Below are 15,810 nucleotides of genomic sequence, written 5' to 3'. Positions count from 1 at the left end.
ACTGTATTCTGTATATAAAGTAAAAAAGTACAGTATTTACATCCTGACTGTATTCTGTGAAAATATATAGTGAAACAGGACAGCATCTAGCCTCCATCCTGACTGTATTCTGTCTGTGTGACAGAATAAAGGTAGCCTCTGGTTACAAAACTTTGGACCAATCAGAGGGCAGCATTCCACTGCTGGGGCAGGAGCAGCAGAAGTTCAACCTGGACTTGGAGAGAGAAACAGAGAAAACATTCCAAAACAACCAGAAAGAAAACCTATTCTTCTTTTATTTTTACATTCTCCTTTTATCCAACGTTGACCCCTCATGTCGCTGTCACTGTAGAGAGAGGACACCCCGCGGTAATGACCATGCTGGGCATGTACGTGCCAGACAGATTCTCTCTGAAGTCGTCCAAAGTGCAGGATGGGATCGGGCTTTACACGGCGAGACGAGTTAAAAAGGTTTGTGTCTTCTTCACTGTAGCAGCCGTGTTAAAACAGAGTCAACACTACAACACTGATTAGCTATAATAACAGTTTATAAATGGCATTGACGTTGGCGTTTTTGACGACAAATGCAGGAAAAAACAAAGAAAAGGAAGGTTTTTGTGGTCGCGTTTTTTTTTCCTTGTCCTCAGAATGTGTTGACACGGTCGTCATGGCTCTGCTTCAACTTGCTTTAGAGCGCGTTCTCCACATTTAGCCCTTACATCTACATAAACGTTCATATTACAAATGTAAAGTGCTTATCCCATGGCCACTGATGTCACAATACTGTACGGGCCCAAATAAGTACCGTGTCTTCCGTATTGTTTAATAAAAAAGCATTGTAATCCGGTCGACGGCCATTAATCTCCCTGCGCTTTCAACCACGCGACCCTATCGGTTTGGGAGGTGTACTGCACTCTGATACATTATAAGTCTATGCGTAAAATGGCCACCGACCGGATTAAAAGGTTTTTTATTAAACAATACGGAAGATACGGGTAATTCCGCGGGCCCGTACAGTATTATAACATCCATGGCTCGGGGATAAACACGTTATATGTGAAATATGAACGTTTTGTAGATGTAAGGGCCACATGTAGAAGAAGCGCTCTGAAGCAGAGCCATGTTTCAGGGCTACGCTGTCAGAAGCAGCAGCAGCAGCAGCAGATCCTCTGTGACGTGAAGTGCCACGTAGATACATTAGGATACACTGTATCCAGACGTACAGCAAGCAACTATGTATCCATTCACTGTCTGTCTGCAGATACAATGTTACCACGTTTACATACAGCACACACACAACAATAAGAGTCCTAACAGCTTTGATAGCCATCCTGTTAGGCTGTTACTGAAGTGCTTCATTCTTTTATTTTGACGTTATAAAGTGCTAGAGGAGGGGGCGTACTGTAAAGAGACCACGTCAACCCGGCCAGATGTTGCTAGAAAAACGCATTTTGTTTTGTTAGAGAGAAATGAGTCGGGGGATTCGTTGCATGCAGTGTGTTGTTATGGTTGCTTGTTATGGGAAAGAGAGGGAGGAACTTTGGTTTTGAAGATGAACATGAAATACTTCATTCATGCACAGCACACACACATTCTGACCACACCCCCTGAGGTGTGTGTGTGTGTGTGTGTGTGTGTGTGTGTGTGTGTGTGTTTTAGCCTGAGGGTCTTAATTAAAAGCATTGAAAGCATTGGCTTAAAAAGGGACCGCCCCCCCAATTATAGATAAGATGTGTTATCTCTGTGACCCCAATTAAAGAACATTTTGTTGGGTTGTTAGACTTGGTCTGTGGTCTTGTCATTTGGTCCAAGAATTCCTTTAGCCTACTATCTTTGTACTGCAGTTATAAAGGTTAAACTAGGATCAATCATGCATGTTTTCTAGTTTTGTTTCCTTAGAGCAAGGGTCTTCAACAGGGGGTCCAGGACCCCTAGGGGGTCCTCAGAGTTACTACAGGAGGTCCTCCAAATCTTTGAGTGATACAAAAAATATATTATTTTTTATATTAACCACTTGAACCCTAGTGTCCATATTCTGATAACTAACCCTAATCCTAACCCTTAGCCAAAAATAGACGATCTTCAAGTTCAATCAATCAATCTTTATTTCAGATGCCTCGCAGCGCCAGGCGTTGTGAGCTTGTAGATCTGCTATTTTCGGCAAAGATTTTTGGTGTAGAGGGGAAAAAGATAAAGAGCAGACTAACTACAGAGTGAAAGGTCAAGTTTATTAAGTATTGACAGTTCATGTGGTTAAATATCTGAAAACACAAATTGACATGAATCCAAAGTACTCTGACAATTGTGCTGTGAAACAATGAAACTATATGGAATCCATGAAAAAGTTGTGGGGGTCCCTGCTTCATCTATCTCTCAACTAAGGGGTCCTTGGCCTGAAAACGTTGAAGACCCCTGGGTTAACTATCAGTCATTGAGCCGGGGACACCCATTGAGATCCACGGAGAAGGTTGATGGAGTCAACATTTCCTGTAAAACATTAAATACCACTCAGCTTTCCTTCCATAATTCTGAGGGTGTTTACGTCCCGAAGACAGCATTGTTTTGTAGTGGTTTTCACTGATGGAAGACAATAAATGTCTGTGTTGTTGTCATTGTTGTTGTTTTTGTTGTTTTCCTTCAAGGGAGAGAAGTTTGGGCCGTTTGCAGGCGAGAAGAAGCTGCCCAACGAGGTGGACGAGAACTCAGACACCCGACTGATGTGGGAGGTGATTTATACACAACGTGCACAAACAACCTCGTCTCACCGCGTTCATTCATTCATTCATTCATTCGTTCGTTCATTCATTCGTTCATTCTTTCATTCGTTCATTCGTTCATTCATTCTGTCAACACCACATGCAACGCTGTTACGTTACTTAGTAGAACAATTCTAGTAAATAGAGAATAACAATTTTTTTTCAAGCAGCCCCATAATAGGGTTTGGATCCACTCTCAGAGTTAGAGACCTTAAGGTCCAGGGACCATCAAGGTTCCTTCACCATGCTCCCAGAAGCACTAAAATAGAGCTTCCTGTGCATAAACACATCTATAATCTAATCTATGATCTAATACTCAGTAATAATCACATAATAATACCATTGAACGCCTTGGTGATAATCAGTGGAGTGTTAAAGATAGTATACTCTAAAAACAAACTGTGCTGATTGCACTAAAAGTGGTTCTTTGGTTCATAATACTGATAGAGGAGCCTCTTTTGGTACCATATATAGCACATATCTTATACCTTCCTCTTTGTCAAATGATATAAAGCAGTGGTTCTCAACCTGTGGGTCGGAACCCCCAGGGGGCTCCCCAAATTTTTTTGGGGGGTCCCCAGATGATTAACTTAATGTGCAACATTGTTTTCTCACTCAACAGTAAACAAACCAACATAACGTTTAAGTGTATAGAGGGTATCTGCACTTTTGTAGATTTTGAATGTTGATGTAATTGTGTGTGTTTGTGTGTGTGTGTGTGTGTGTGTGTGTGTGTGTGTGTGTGTGTGTGTGTGTGTGCGTGTGTGTGTGTGTGTGTGTGTGTTCAGGTCCGAGGCAGTAAAGGAGACACCCTGTACGTCCTGGATGCCAGTAACCCTCGCTATGCCAACTGGTTGCGCTTTGTTCACCAAGCACCTTCCCAGGAGGAGAAGAACCTGGCAGCCATTCAGGTACCATTCAATTCATCTCTCCATGATGGAGAGAGAGACACACGTTTAGGTTAACTCTTTTACTGCCATTTAGTTTATAGTCTGCCCCCGGCCATCACAGTAGCTTACCTTTACCGATTTTCTAGAAAAATATCCATCCATTATTTCCAAGCGCAATCTTTTGGCGTATCTCTCATCGATTTGTGGAAAAAATAATAATAGAAGTCGACCAGGCGCTGCCGTTCCAATGAACAAGGCTGAAGTTTGTCCCTCCATTGCACCAGTTGTTTAGAGCATAGAAATGGATCCAGGCATAGAAAACGTCCAGAAAAGTGATCCCGCCGCCATTATTGTTTATATGTGTGCTCTAGATTTGAGACTAGTGTTACTGGAGACTGCTGCTACTGCAGACACCCGCGCCAACCCTCATCTGCTCAAACAGGCTCTGCCAGGGAAAGAACGAACGCTCGGTATGGCGGCGTCGCCGCGTGAAAAAATAAACAAGCTTTTGTTCAGTGGCAAAATTGTTAATCTGTCTGGAGGTCGGCAGCAGACATTGGCTCTGGTGCATATGCATCGGGGGATTCTGCATCGCTTCCACGTGCGTCATAGAAGTTGGTAGGCCAATCAGAGGCAGATGGCGGCAGGTCTTTTTGTACACAGCCTCTAAGAACAGCTGAGCCGCGCCGTGATTGAAGTCCCGTAAAAGACGCCCTGTGATTGGCCAGTAGTCCCTTTGACTGGCAGCGATTCCTCTATTTTTACCGGCCGTCCTCCAATTAGTCTGGGCGTTTCAGGCAGTATTTTGATGGAATCGTGCACTTTACGATAAAAGCATGACATTTGGCACACGGTTAGAACATGCCTTATGGAACATTTGGCTATGTTTTGTCTTGGGAAACTTGTGGGAGCTTGTATATCTGCTATTTTTCACTGGTTAAAGCATTCAATAATTCTAAGTAATACAAAAGTAAATATGCTTTAAGTAGCATGTGAGGGGTCAAACTAGGGTTTTTTCGTGATTCTGAATCCAATGCAAGCATTTCTTTTCCATGAAAAACATTCCTTGGGATAAAAACGGCCCCCATAAAACTATGGTTTAGTGATGAGTCATCACTTTTCAGTTTTTTGGGGACCGTTTTTCGGAAAGGAATGTTTTTCGTACAAAACAAATGCTTGCATTGGATTAAGAATCATGACAAACCCCTAGTTTACCAGCGAGTTTACCCCTCACATGCTACTTAACCCTTTTAGGCTTGACCTAAGTTTTCTGAAAAACATAAAATATTATTCACAAAATTACAAAAAAAAAAAATGTTGCTACATACTGTACATGTACTGTACTACACTAAAATGTGTTCCCGGCCTGTTCATGCTTTTATCGTAAAGTGCATGATTTCTGCCCGAAACGCTCGGACTAAATGAACTTGTCGCTCGTCGCTTCAATGAACTGCAGAGGAAGATGAGGTATCTAGTGTTTTATATCTATGGGCGGCGGTGACTCAGGATGTAGAGCGGCTTCGCTTGATCCCTGGCTCCTCCTGGCTGTGTGCCGGAGTGTCCTTTTTTTACACTTACTTTTACTCATTTTTATTTGCAGATTTTCACACTCAGCTACAGAGCAGTATAACATCAAGTATCAAGTATCACATTCGAGTCCATAAAAAAAGTCTGTTGTTGGTGGTGTCATTCTGTTTTGTATTCAGTCCATTTTTCCCATTTTTCGAGGAATAGTTCTTCTTGCAGTCTGAGCCTGAGGTTATGAGTTAGTTTCTCCATCACATATATCTCCCCCACAATGCACAGCCACTGCTCACGGGTTGGAGGATCCGCTTTGTACCATAGTCTTCTAATTGATTTTTCTACTAGCTGCCAACAGTACTTTGACTACATACTGTACATACCGGTATCTTCTCTGTGTGTATTATCCTGTGTCAGCCGAAGTGTCCTTGAGCAAGACACTGAACCCCCAACTCCTCCTGATGAGTGGGTCGCAGCCGTATGTGTGTGTGAATGGGTGAAAGTGAATTACATTAAAGTGCTTTGAAGGGTCGGGGGACTAGAAATCGACTATTTACACTCTCATCATCAGAAAACGTACAATTTAATGACCAATTTCAAGTAATCTCATATTTCTATAGGTATCTAAAAGAGCTGATTATTATTATTTTAATAACACAGACAGGTCATGTTGTGCGCTGATTCCAACCCCAAAAGTTCTATTATCCCTTCCCTTTCCATTTTGTAAATGCACCTCGCTTGGTGGAAATCTAGTGTGATCACGCACATACCGGTATGCCGTGACTGAATTTGAAAGAGAATTTATATATTTTCTTTGCACATGTAATTTAACCAAATGCACATCCACATTGTTTGAATGACACATTTATACAGCAGGCCTTGAGCTGTGAAATGATGCCAGAGTGGGCTGGTTTGGGAACGAGTGCCCGCACTGAGCGGTGCGATGGCCACACTGTCCACTCAGCATAACTTGTCCAACTTGCATAGTGATTACATATTGAACCAATTTGTTAATCAGTAATAATCTACTCCATTAGTGCAACTTTTAAGGCCGTGCAGTAAGCAGGCTACATATTACAAAGACTTACGGTACATATTGTACATGAAGACTTTTGCTGATACATCAATATCGCCACAGTCGGGCAGAAACCTTGTATCTCCCAGTTTCAAATGTGTACTTCTTTTCAAAAATTTTTTTTCACAGAAAGTAAAGCCCTGCTTCATCATACAAACTAGTGAAAATAGACGATCCACAAGCACACAATGCCTTGCGTCGCGAGACGTTGCGGTGCTTGTTGATCTGCTATTTTCACTAGTTTAAATCATCTTAAACCCACTTAGGCCTGACCTAAGTTTTCTGAAAAAACTTCAAATATTATAAATAAAATTACCAAAACAAATATGTTGCTAAATACTGTACATGTACTGTACTACACAAAAATGTGTTCCCAACCTGAATGGGTTAAAATGATAAATACAAAACGAACGGTTTTTGACATACAAGGTTTCCACTCGACAACAACGATACTGTATGTTATATTTGGCTAGAACATCCCCGTGGTCGACTAGCACTATATTGACTTATTTCAGGGGCTGGGATGAGACGCATGCAGCGATAAAGCTGTCTAGGAACACTCCTCTGTCAGGAGCTGGTCTCCGCGGCCTCGCACGCATGGCGGCTTTCAGCAAACCCCTGAATGGAAGAACAGTTTTCTCCGGTCCGACCGGCCGCCAAAATAGACAGAATACGGGCTGAAAGTCCTTCCACTCTTGTTGACATTAGTTCTTAAGTATATATTTTAGCTCTTGCTTATTTATTTCTTTACCGCTTCTTCACTTTGGAATGGAAACACATTTTCCTGCTGTTTGTGTGGTTATCGGGATCATAACTGCTTTAATAGCGTTCAGATGAGGTTATTGTTATTGTTTTACAGTGTCTTTATTGCCTCAGTGCAAATTTATGGCCGTAATAGTTTTCAACAAGGTCGTAAACTGGCTAAAATAGATGTTACGGTCATGTGTGGTTGGTAGTAGCCTGGTTTCTGACATCTGTTATTATCAGATATTTGATATATTTCTCTAATGACATAGCACTTAAAGATGCTATGAGTGATGTGTGTTTGTTCAGTAATGGACCGTCTCTCCAGCTCTTTAGTAAGTAGAAAGTACATCTGCAGGTCGGGACCAAGTTCCAATTTTATTTTGTTGATTCATGGCTTTCCAATTTCAAATGTTATTTATTATTATGTATTTTTAAACATCTTTATGTATTTGCACCTAAACTTTATAGAGTTAATCTCACCTCATTTAACAACAAAAATAACAATACAAATAGGAAAGTAATCATAAAAATCAAACCTAAATGATGACCAAAATATATAGAGATTATAGGCATAGGCCTATAACACTCATTTTAACAAAGACATAACATACTGTAACTATTTAGAAAATACAAGCTCTTGTGTGCATTACGTTACCCGCGGGTCAAATGTGGCCCGCAGGGAACCTTCCTAGTGGCCTCTGGAGCAATTGATCAATTTTTTTTTTTTTTTTTTTTTGGGGGGGGGGGGGGTGGATAGTGAAAGTTACAGGTATGGTTTGTGCAATGTTAATGTTAGCTTAGCTTACCATAATCACAGGAATTAGGCTATATTCCATCATATTTAAGGGCTTTAGGAGAGGAATGAGATACCAGTTGCTTCAGTTTAGAGCGCTGCAGAGTGAAATGTGTGCGCCTGTGACCCAGCTGATTCTCGCTGACGCATTGTTAACGCCTCAAAGAAGACAATTATGTGTATGCACGGTCAAATAGGTCAGCATCTTTTCTAACTCATCTAATGCCGATCGCTGATCTCGCGATGTCTCGCGAAATATACTGTATATACAGTAAAGCTGGCACAGGCTCAACTTCGGTCCGACTATCCCCGTGGCACTGGTGAACTCCGCGATTCGTTTCCATCGCACGTCCACGTGCACGCAAAGTGCCGCCGTCCCATAAGCCCATTTTCCACTGGCCCAACACCACACCACTCCACACCACACCGCCCACTTGTGCCAGGTTTTCCACTACAAGGACCTGGGTAGAGTGGTGTGAAAGTGGTACTAAACGTGGTACTAAAAAGTATCCAATCTAGAGTAGGTCTGAGCTAGGCCAAACAGGGCCAAACACTTCATAATGACTGATCACTCACTGACTTTTCATTTAGACCACCAGGATATAGTTGTAATACATGATAATAGATTCTATTGCGTTATAACCACTATCATAATCTATTATAGTGTATTATAATTATCATAGTAATACATTAATACTTTATAGTGTATTATAATCACAGTTATAATCGATTATAGTGTATTATAATTTAGGATAGTTGTAATACACATTTATATTGTATTATAATCACAGTTAAAAAGGTCAATTTGTTTCTTAACGATAGGGGTACTTTTGTGTAATGGAAAATGTAGATATTTTTATGTGGTGCGGTGTGGTGTGGTGTAGTGTGGTGTGGTGTGGTGCTAAAGCTGCAGTCAGGGGCTATAGAAAACAATCGATCTTCTGATCTTTAAAGTCCATTTACTCGAAAAAAGGCTGGCATGTTTACTTTCTAAAATAGCACTCGCATGATAACAACCATCCTCCATCTTTGTTTACCCTCTGAACCGGAACTATACCCCTGACCTACTATACAGTATAATGCCAGGTTGAGACTACACAACTTAATATCTTTCATGATGGTCACTACCATGTCAGATTATGTGATTATAGTGCAATACATTCTTGATTGGGACACTGGCCACACTACAAGTATGAGGCCGGTCAATCATTGTATGCCGTCATCCATGAGCGTTCCGTTGGGAGCTGGGTCAAGATATATAGTCAATCATTCATATGGGGCTGTTAAGTCTGACATCATTTTGTAGGCAGAGGAGAACCTTTGGGGCCAACTGCCCCCAAAACCCGTGAATCTTTTTACAATTTTTACTATTTACTAATTCTTCTTCTCTTTGTTGTTGAAAGGAAAGTGGTAGAATTATACTTTAGTCGTTATTTTTGTCTTGAATCTGTTGAAATAGCGAGGGACAAATATTGACAATAAATCTGCTTGGAGGTTTGACTACAAAAGAAGTGCACTGTATGATGCCATTCATTATTTGGTTTATTATTGCGTTCTGTACTACAAAAAAACTACAAAATGTAACGGTGACCGAAATGAAACAGAGGCACAAAATAGACTGTGCGTGTGTGTGCGTGTGTGTGTGTGTGTGTGTGTGTGTGTGTGTGTGTGCCTGTGTGTGTGTGTGTGCGTGTGTGTGCCTGTGTGTGCCTGTGTGTGCCTGTGTGTGCCTGTGTGCGTGTCCGCATGTGTGTTGTTTGTGTATGTGAATGCATGCGTGCGTGTCTTCTCCAAACACAACGCTAACTCACTCGGAAAAAATGAAGTCAATCCAAACGGGATCCGCATGGAAAAAAGGTACCGGTAATAGGCTACTGAAAAGTCCTCAGTAAGAATCCAAACAGCCTGGTCCGGTCTATAATTCAACAGACAAATAGAATCCCCAACTCAACACAGAAAGAAAAATAAACGCCTGGCTGGAATGAATCGCCTCCTGTACATAATGACTCACTCGCTGCGTTGCGTGCGCTTTGGCATTCAGCGGTATTTCCACAAACGATCAAACGGTTCAGGTCTCACGTAGACTCTCTGAAGTTCTGCATCAGTGTTGATTTAGTTGACTAAAACTATGACGAAAAATGTTTGTCGTGTGTTTTTTTCACTGACGAAAACGAAATAAAAGCAAAATAAAAACTAAGCTATGATGACAATTTCGTCAGCAAAATAAAAACTAGACTAAAACATTAGGGAGGGACTAGTGCTGAAGAGAGTCATTTTATGTTTGGTTTCTCTCAGGTGTTGTGTGCTGAAAATAGCAGATCTACAGGCTCACAATGCGTCGCGCTGCGACGCGTTGTGAGCCTGTAGATCGGCTATTTTCAGCACACAATCAAGTGTAAAAGTGTCATCAAGTGTGATTACGATGCCATCAAGGCCTGCCAAAATCCATTTTAGTCAACTAAATCAACTGTAGATTTAGTCGCCATAAAATCGTATGATATTTAGTCGACTAAAGTTTGACTAAAACTAAAACTTTTCAGGTGACTAAATTATGACTAAAACTAAATTACATTTTATTCAAAAGACTGACTAAAACTAAATTACATTTTATTCAAAAGACTGACTAAAACTAAATCAAAAGTTGCTGTCAAAAACAACAATGTTCTGCATCTATATCTTCCCATTGTGCCCGGCGTTTCCACATCAATCAACGTCTAATCAATATGTTAGTGACCCCGACCACGGATAAACAATATAAAAGAAGAATTACATACACAGTAGGACTTTGCACATAAAGGACGGCATAATAATCACTTTAAACCATGATGATTTAGTACAAGGGTCTTCAACAGGGGGTCCGGGACCCTTAGGGGGTCCTCAGAGTTACTACAGGGGGTCCTCCAAATCTTTGTGTGGTAGAAACCTTTTTCTCCTTTTTTTATATGAACCACTTGAATCCTATCGTCCATATCCAGAGAACTTTAGCCAAAAATAACAGATCTACAAGCTCACATCGCCTCACGTGATGTCGTAGAAGACGCGTGTTCGTCGTTCCCGACGTTCTTAATCGGGCCAGGCACAGGAATTCTGGCGGAGGTGGCAAAGTCGGGCTGAGTCTGTGTAGTCCCGTGGTTCTCGTCTGGGGACCAGCAAAATGTGTTACTGTGGCATCGACAATCTGTTTAACCACTAAACCGCAAATACACTGGCTATTTGATAATAGCTGATTTACAAGCTCCCAACGCATTGCAATGTGATGCATTGTAGAGTTTTTAGAGCTGCTATTTAAAAAAAATCAAGATTTTCTTTTACACTTTTTGGATATTTTTGAAACATTTTAACAACACAAATCTGGTATGGGGTCCACGGACAAAGACATGTTTTTATTTATTTAGAAAGACTGCTTTATAGGCCTGTATAACTCTTAGAGTGTACAAATGTGTACACTCAGTTATAGGGGTCCATTTGTACACTCAGAGTTATAGGGGTCCATTTGGTTCTATTTGTACACTCAGTTATAGGGGTCCATTGTACACTCAGAGTTATAGGTGTGCATTTGGTTCCATTTTGTACACTTCTCAGAGTTATAGGGGTCCATTGTACACTCAGAGTTATAGGGGTGCATTTGGTTCCATTTGTACACTCAGAGTTATAGGGGTCCATTTGGTTCCATTTGTACACTTCTCAGAGTTATGGGTGTCCATTGAAATTAAAACGTTCTGGAAACCACTGGTGCGGTGCAGTCTGAACCGGCCTTTTCCAAAAAAACAGGGATATTACGGTTTAAAGTGGTTAATTAGCATCATCATAGATGCTCCCTCCCAAGGGCGCTAAATCTGTCAGCGTCTAATTACAGCAGCGTAAACAGGAGACATGTGAAAAGGAAGCAGTCATCCAAGCTCTCGAAGTGGTCTTATTAAAACAACAAAGTTATGTACAGCGGAGTAGAGTCGCCACACGCTGTTTATTTACGCCGCACAAAAAAAAGTAGCTCTTTGACAAGGAAAAGAGTCTTTGAAGCGAGATGTGAGAAACCACAGATCTCATTCTGTGTAAATATTGTAACAGCAATAATAAGTGAGTCTAAAGATGAGCTAGAAGTGGTAGAACTCGTACCCAGATGTTTATCTCGGAGGAAAAAAAGCTGTGAACTCAACTGATCACAGCTTCATCAAAGAAATGGGGAAAAAAATAACCTGTTGTTCCAATGGATCCAATGTAGTTATAATTTAGCTTGTTAGCATGTAATGTAGACCAGGGGTTCCCAAACGTTTTTTGTCTCAGGGCACCCCATAAATATTTTTTTTAATCCGAGGCACCCCTACCTTATAATTTTCACTCACAGCATACACCAACACGGAGCTTTGTCATCAGCGCGTCATAGCTGGGGGCGGAGTCAAGCGTGGGGGAAATATTTAACAACCCCCATTAGTAGAATGGGGTTTTCCGTGTTTTTCAAATCCGATTTTTTAATAGTATAGCGATGTTTTAATTAATTGCAATGTCTTACATTGATTCCTTGGTTGCCAATGGACAAAAAATGATGCATTTAAAATTAAACAGCATTGGGATTAAATATTGTCTGATATTATTAAGGACTGGTCGCATCATCAAAGACCATGGGTTATCTATTCTAGACTATCTGTCTGGTATTAGACACTGTTACATTTTCTACATGATAAATTAAACCTATCATATCAAAAAACGAAAAGCATTATTATTCAATGATGGTTATAGAGCACATTAAATGAATTCCAGTTGTCTACAGCCATTAACAGCTTGTTATCATGCAAGGATTTACACACTGACACAACGCAACACAACACAATCCTATCCTAAATAGTTTCAAACCTGCAGAAAATACTTTTAAACTGGCGTCGATCCTGCCATATATTCAAAGATCAGGTCTCTATCCTACTTGAACTCACTACGATGTGTTCTATAAACAACATTGACGACTTAACGACTGTTGTTTTTTGATATTAGAGTAAGTTTAATTGATCATATATTGTAATTGTGTCTCTACCAGGTGATTAAAGACATAATGTAAACAGGTTTTGTAGCATAGAGGGAAGAGGGGGACCACGGGTGCTTATATTGTGCAACTCTACATTGATTCCTTACTGCAAATGCCTGGACAAAAAACTATCTGCAATAGCATCGGGATTAATTGTTGTCCTTATAGGACTGGTCGGATCAATGCCATGGTTATCTGACTGATTTAATCACCTGGTAAGAGACACACTTTCACATTTTCATGAACATGATCAATTACACTAATCACAATATCAAAAAACAAAGGCCATTAATTCAGCAATGATGTTCATGGAACACGTACGGGAAGGACACAGGAGGAGGATGCCATTGTAAGTGTATTAGGCAATGGGAATGGATTTAGACCATATTCACGTTTCAAATCTATTGACGACTAATGGGCCTGGCTGTTGGATTTATATTGTGGCACGTTTAATTGATCATATCTCATATTAATATTAGTGTCTCTACCAGGATTGAAATGAACACTGCATGTGCAAACATGTTTTTTTTGTAACACAGGGAGTAGAGTAGATGGAGAGAAAAACAGATCTCCGATCTCATCTCATGGTTGTGTAACTTGGATAGCCTACAGAAACGACAGATCTCCATCTCAGTCAGTGCTTGTGTAATTTGCGGGGAATATATTAATCTGACTCTGATTACAAACCACTTGAACTCCGACTTCTATATCCTATATGCCAGGGAGAAGATAACCGGGGTCCAACCTATGTGCGAGCTTGTTAATTTTTGGCACGGCATAGATTGGCAAAAATAGATTTGGTGTAGTAGACTGAATATGTGGTCAACGTATAAAGAGTAAAATTGGGTCCCGTTTTATTCCAGAGGTTTTGATGAGGCAGGAGTAGTAGTTTAGACGAGGTGGCGAGGTACAGTAGCTCCGTGCTGCACAGCGGTGCGTTCAATCAATCAATCAGTCATCCATAATAGGCTTGTTATCTTAATAATAAGTGAACTTTACGACGGCGAGTGAACGATTGCGTTCCAGAAGTCCTTCTGATGGATTTTTCTTGGCTGTCGAGTGTTTTATCGTCCAAAAGAATCGCTCTGAACGTGATTAAAACGATAGTACTGTTTACGCTGTATTAAGTCAATGGGGAAAGGCGGTTTGTTTTCCCCCACGCTCAAAGCGGATGTGACGTTTATGGGCGTTCCTTTCTAGCTCCGTGTTGGTGTATAGCATATCGTCGTTGTCGGGTGGAAACCTTGTATGTCCAAAACCGTTCGTTTTGTATTTATCATCTATAAAATGTATCGCGAGGTGTTGTGTGCTTGTAGATCGGCTGTTTTCACTAGTTTTGTGCGACAGTCTTGTATGATGAAGCAGGGCTTTGCTTTACCAAAAGACGTACACATTTGAAACTTGGAGATACGAGCCATTTTGTTTAGAACTGACTGAAAATAACTTTGTAGCCTACTTCAAGTTTAAAGATGATCTCGCGGCACCCCTGGACTGCCGTCACGGCACCCCAGGGTGCACGCCCCGTCACCCACTTTGAAAACCTCTGATGTAGACTGACTAGAAGTTTGCGGCCCTTCGGGCCGCAAAAGTCTAGAGTTCAGGCCGCTGTGCGGCCCTCACCGCCATGTTGCGGCAGTGTGGTGTGTGTAATGGCCAAATATGTTTTTTTTGAGAAAAAATAGTTTTTTGAGAAAAAATAGTTTTTTGAGAAAAATAGTTTTTTGAGAAAAAAAAAGTTTTTTGAGAAAAAAAGTTTGAGAAAAAAAGTTTTTGAGAAAAAAAAAGTTTTTTGAGAAAAAAAGTTTTTTGAGAAAAAAAAATTTTTGAGAAAAAAAAAGTTTGAGAAAAAAAAAATGAAAAAAAAAAGTTTTGAAAAAAAAAATGGTGATGCGATGACGTGGTGTATACGGATGTTACTGCGATTGAGGTGAAAGAGAAAAGTGGAAAGTTGTGAGCTAACTATTAGCTATTTTTGTGTGTGTGTGTGTGTGTGTGTGTGTGTGTGTGTGTGTGTGTGTGTGTGTGTTCTGGCTACGCCCCCCTCGGTTGAAATTGGATCCGCCAGTCCCATAGATGGGAATACGAGCCAATGGACGGCGGTCACCGGTCACCATGGCAACGGGGGGCCAATGATAGAGTTAGGGCGGTATTCCGTGAGTTCTACCGACATACATCTGATCTACATCTGATCTAGCTATGAGTTGAGGTGGATGTGAAGTGGGCGTGAATGGGCTTGGAAGTGGGATGCGGCTCTTAGAGGAATGTATATATAAGATGCCAGGTCGTTGTTGAGCTGGCATCACATAGTGTGTATCGTTTCAATGTACAGATCATTTATGTTTTGGTTATAGAGGGTATACGCGTGACATCATCATCATACCTGGATGTTATGCGGGAACGCCTACTGAGTGGCAAAACACTACTTTCTGGCCTTGACAGCTCATACATCCAAACAGAACAGTCCTATATGATTGCATTAAACAACGTTAAACTCACTTTGACACTCACTTTATGCATGCGTATACGGTCCATATAGTGCCAGTTCTTTGTGATTGTTCTGACCTATAAACGGATTGATTTTGCTGTGTTTATTTTTAGATTTTTAATCAAATCCTGGAGTAGTTGAATATTATCATTATTTATTGTATTATTATGCAATCTCTGTAGCATGGTCTTTGGATGAAAGCGTTTGATGTTGTCATCAACAGTAGCCAGACATCAGCCTGACCTTAGCAGCACACACACACACACACACACACACACACACACACACACACACACACACACACACACACACACACACACACACACACACACACACACGGTACAGGCTCTGGGAAATGTCACCGGTTCAAGGAAGATTCCTGACTCGCAGAGAAAAGACAAGAAAGAAAAAAAAGACAAATTCAAAGCAGAGAAGAGCGTTTCAGGTCTCCTCTCCGCACGTCGTGATTGGTCGTTTAAAAGGTCGCTCACGTGCGCCAAGGCTCTGCGCTTCATCAGCGCTGACGTTTATTGCGCGGTTTGGCTTC

The 15,810-nt window shown here is 41.0% G+C and overlaps 1 protein-coding gene across 1 annotated transcript in view; it reads left to right on the top strand.

Annotated features, from left to right (window-relative positions):
- Nucleotides 1-209: 209 nt before the first annotated feature.
- The window catches only part of prdm5 (PR domain containing 5), a 115,305-nt gene continuing 99,704 nt past the window's right edge, over nt 210-15,810 (top strand). Inside the window, exons 1-3 of the mRNA XM_080723776.1 lie at nt 210-450; nt 2,622-2,705; nt 3,524-3,646. Of these exons, the coding sequence (XP_080579902.1) occupies nt 352-450; nt 2,622-2,705; nt 3,524-3,646 (306 nt within the window). The 5' untranslated portion in view covers nt 210-351. The remainder of the gene's footprint in view (nt 451-2,621; nt 2,706-3,523; nt 3,647-15,810) is intronic.

Source organism: Nannobrachium achirus, assembly GCF_963921795.1.
Source record: "Nannobrachium achirus genome assembly, chromosome: 1".
NCBI lineage: Eukaryota > Metazoa > Chordata > Actinopteri > Myctophiformes > Myctophidae > Nannobrachium > Nannobrachium achirus.
Note: the sequence above shows the minus strand (reverse complement) of the source record. Positions and strands in the feature narration are given on the sequence as shown.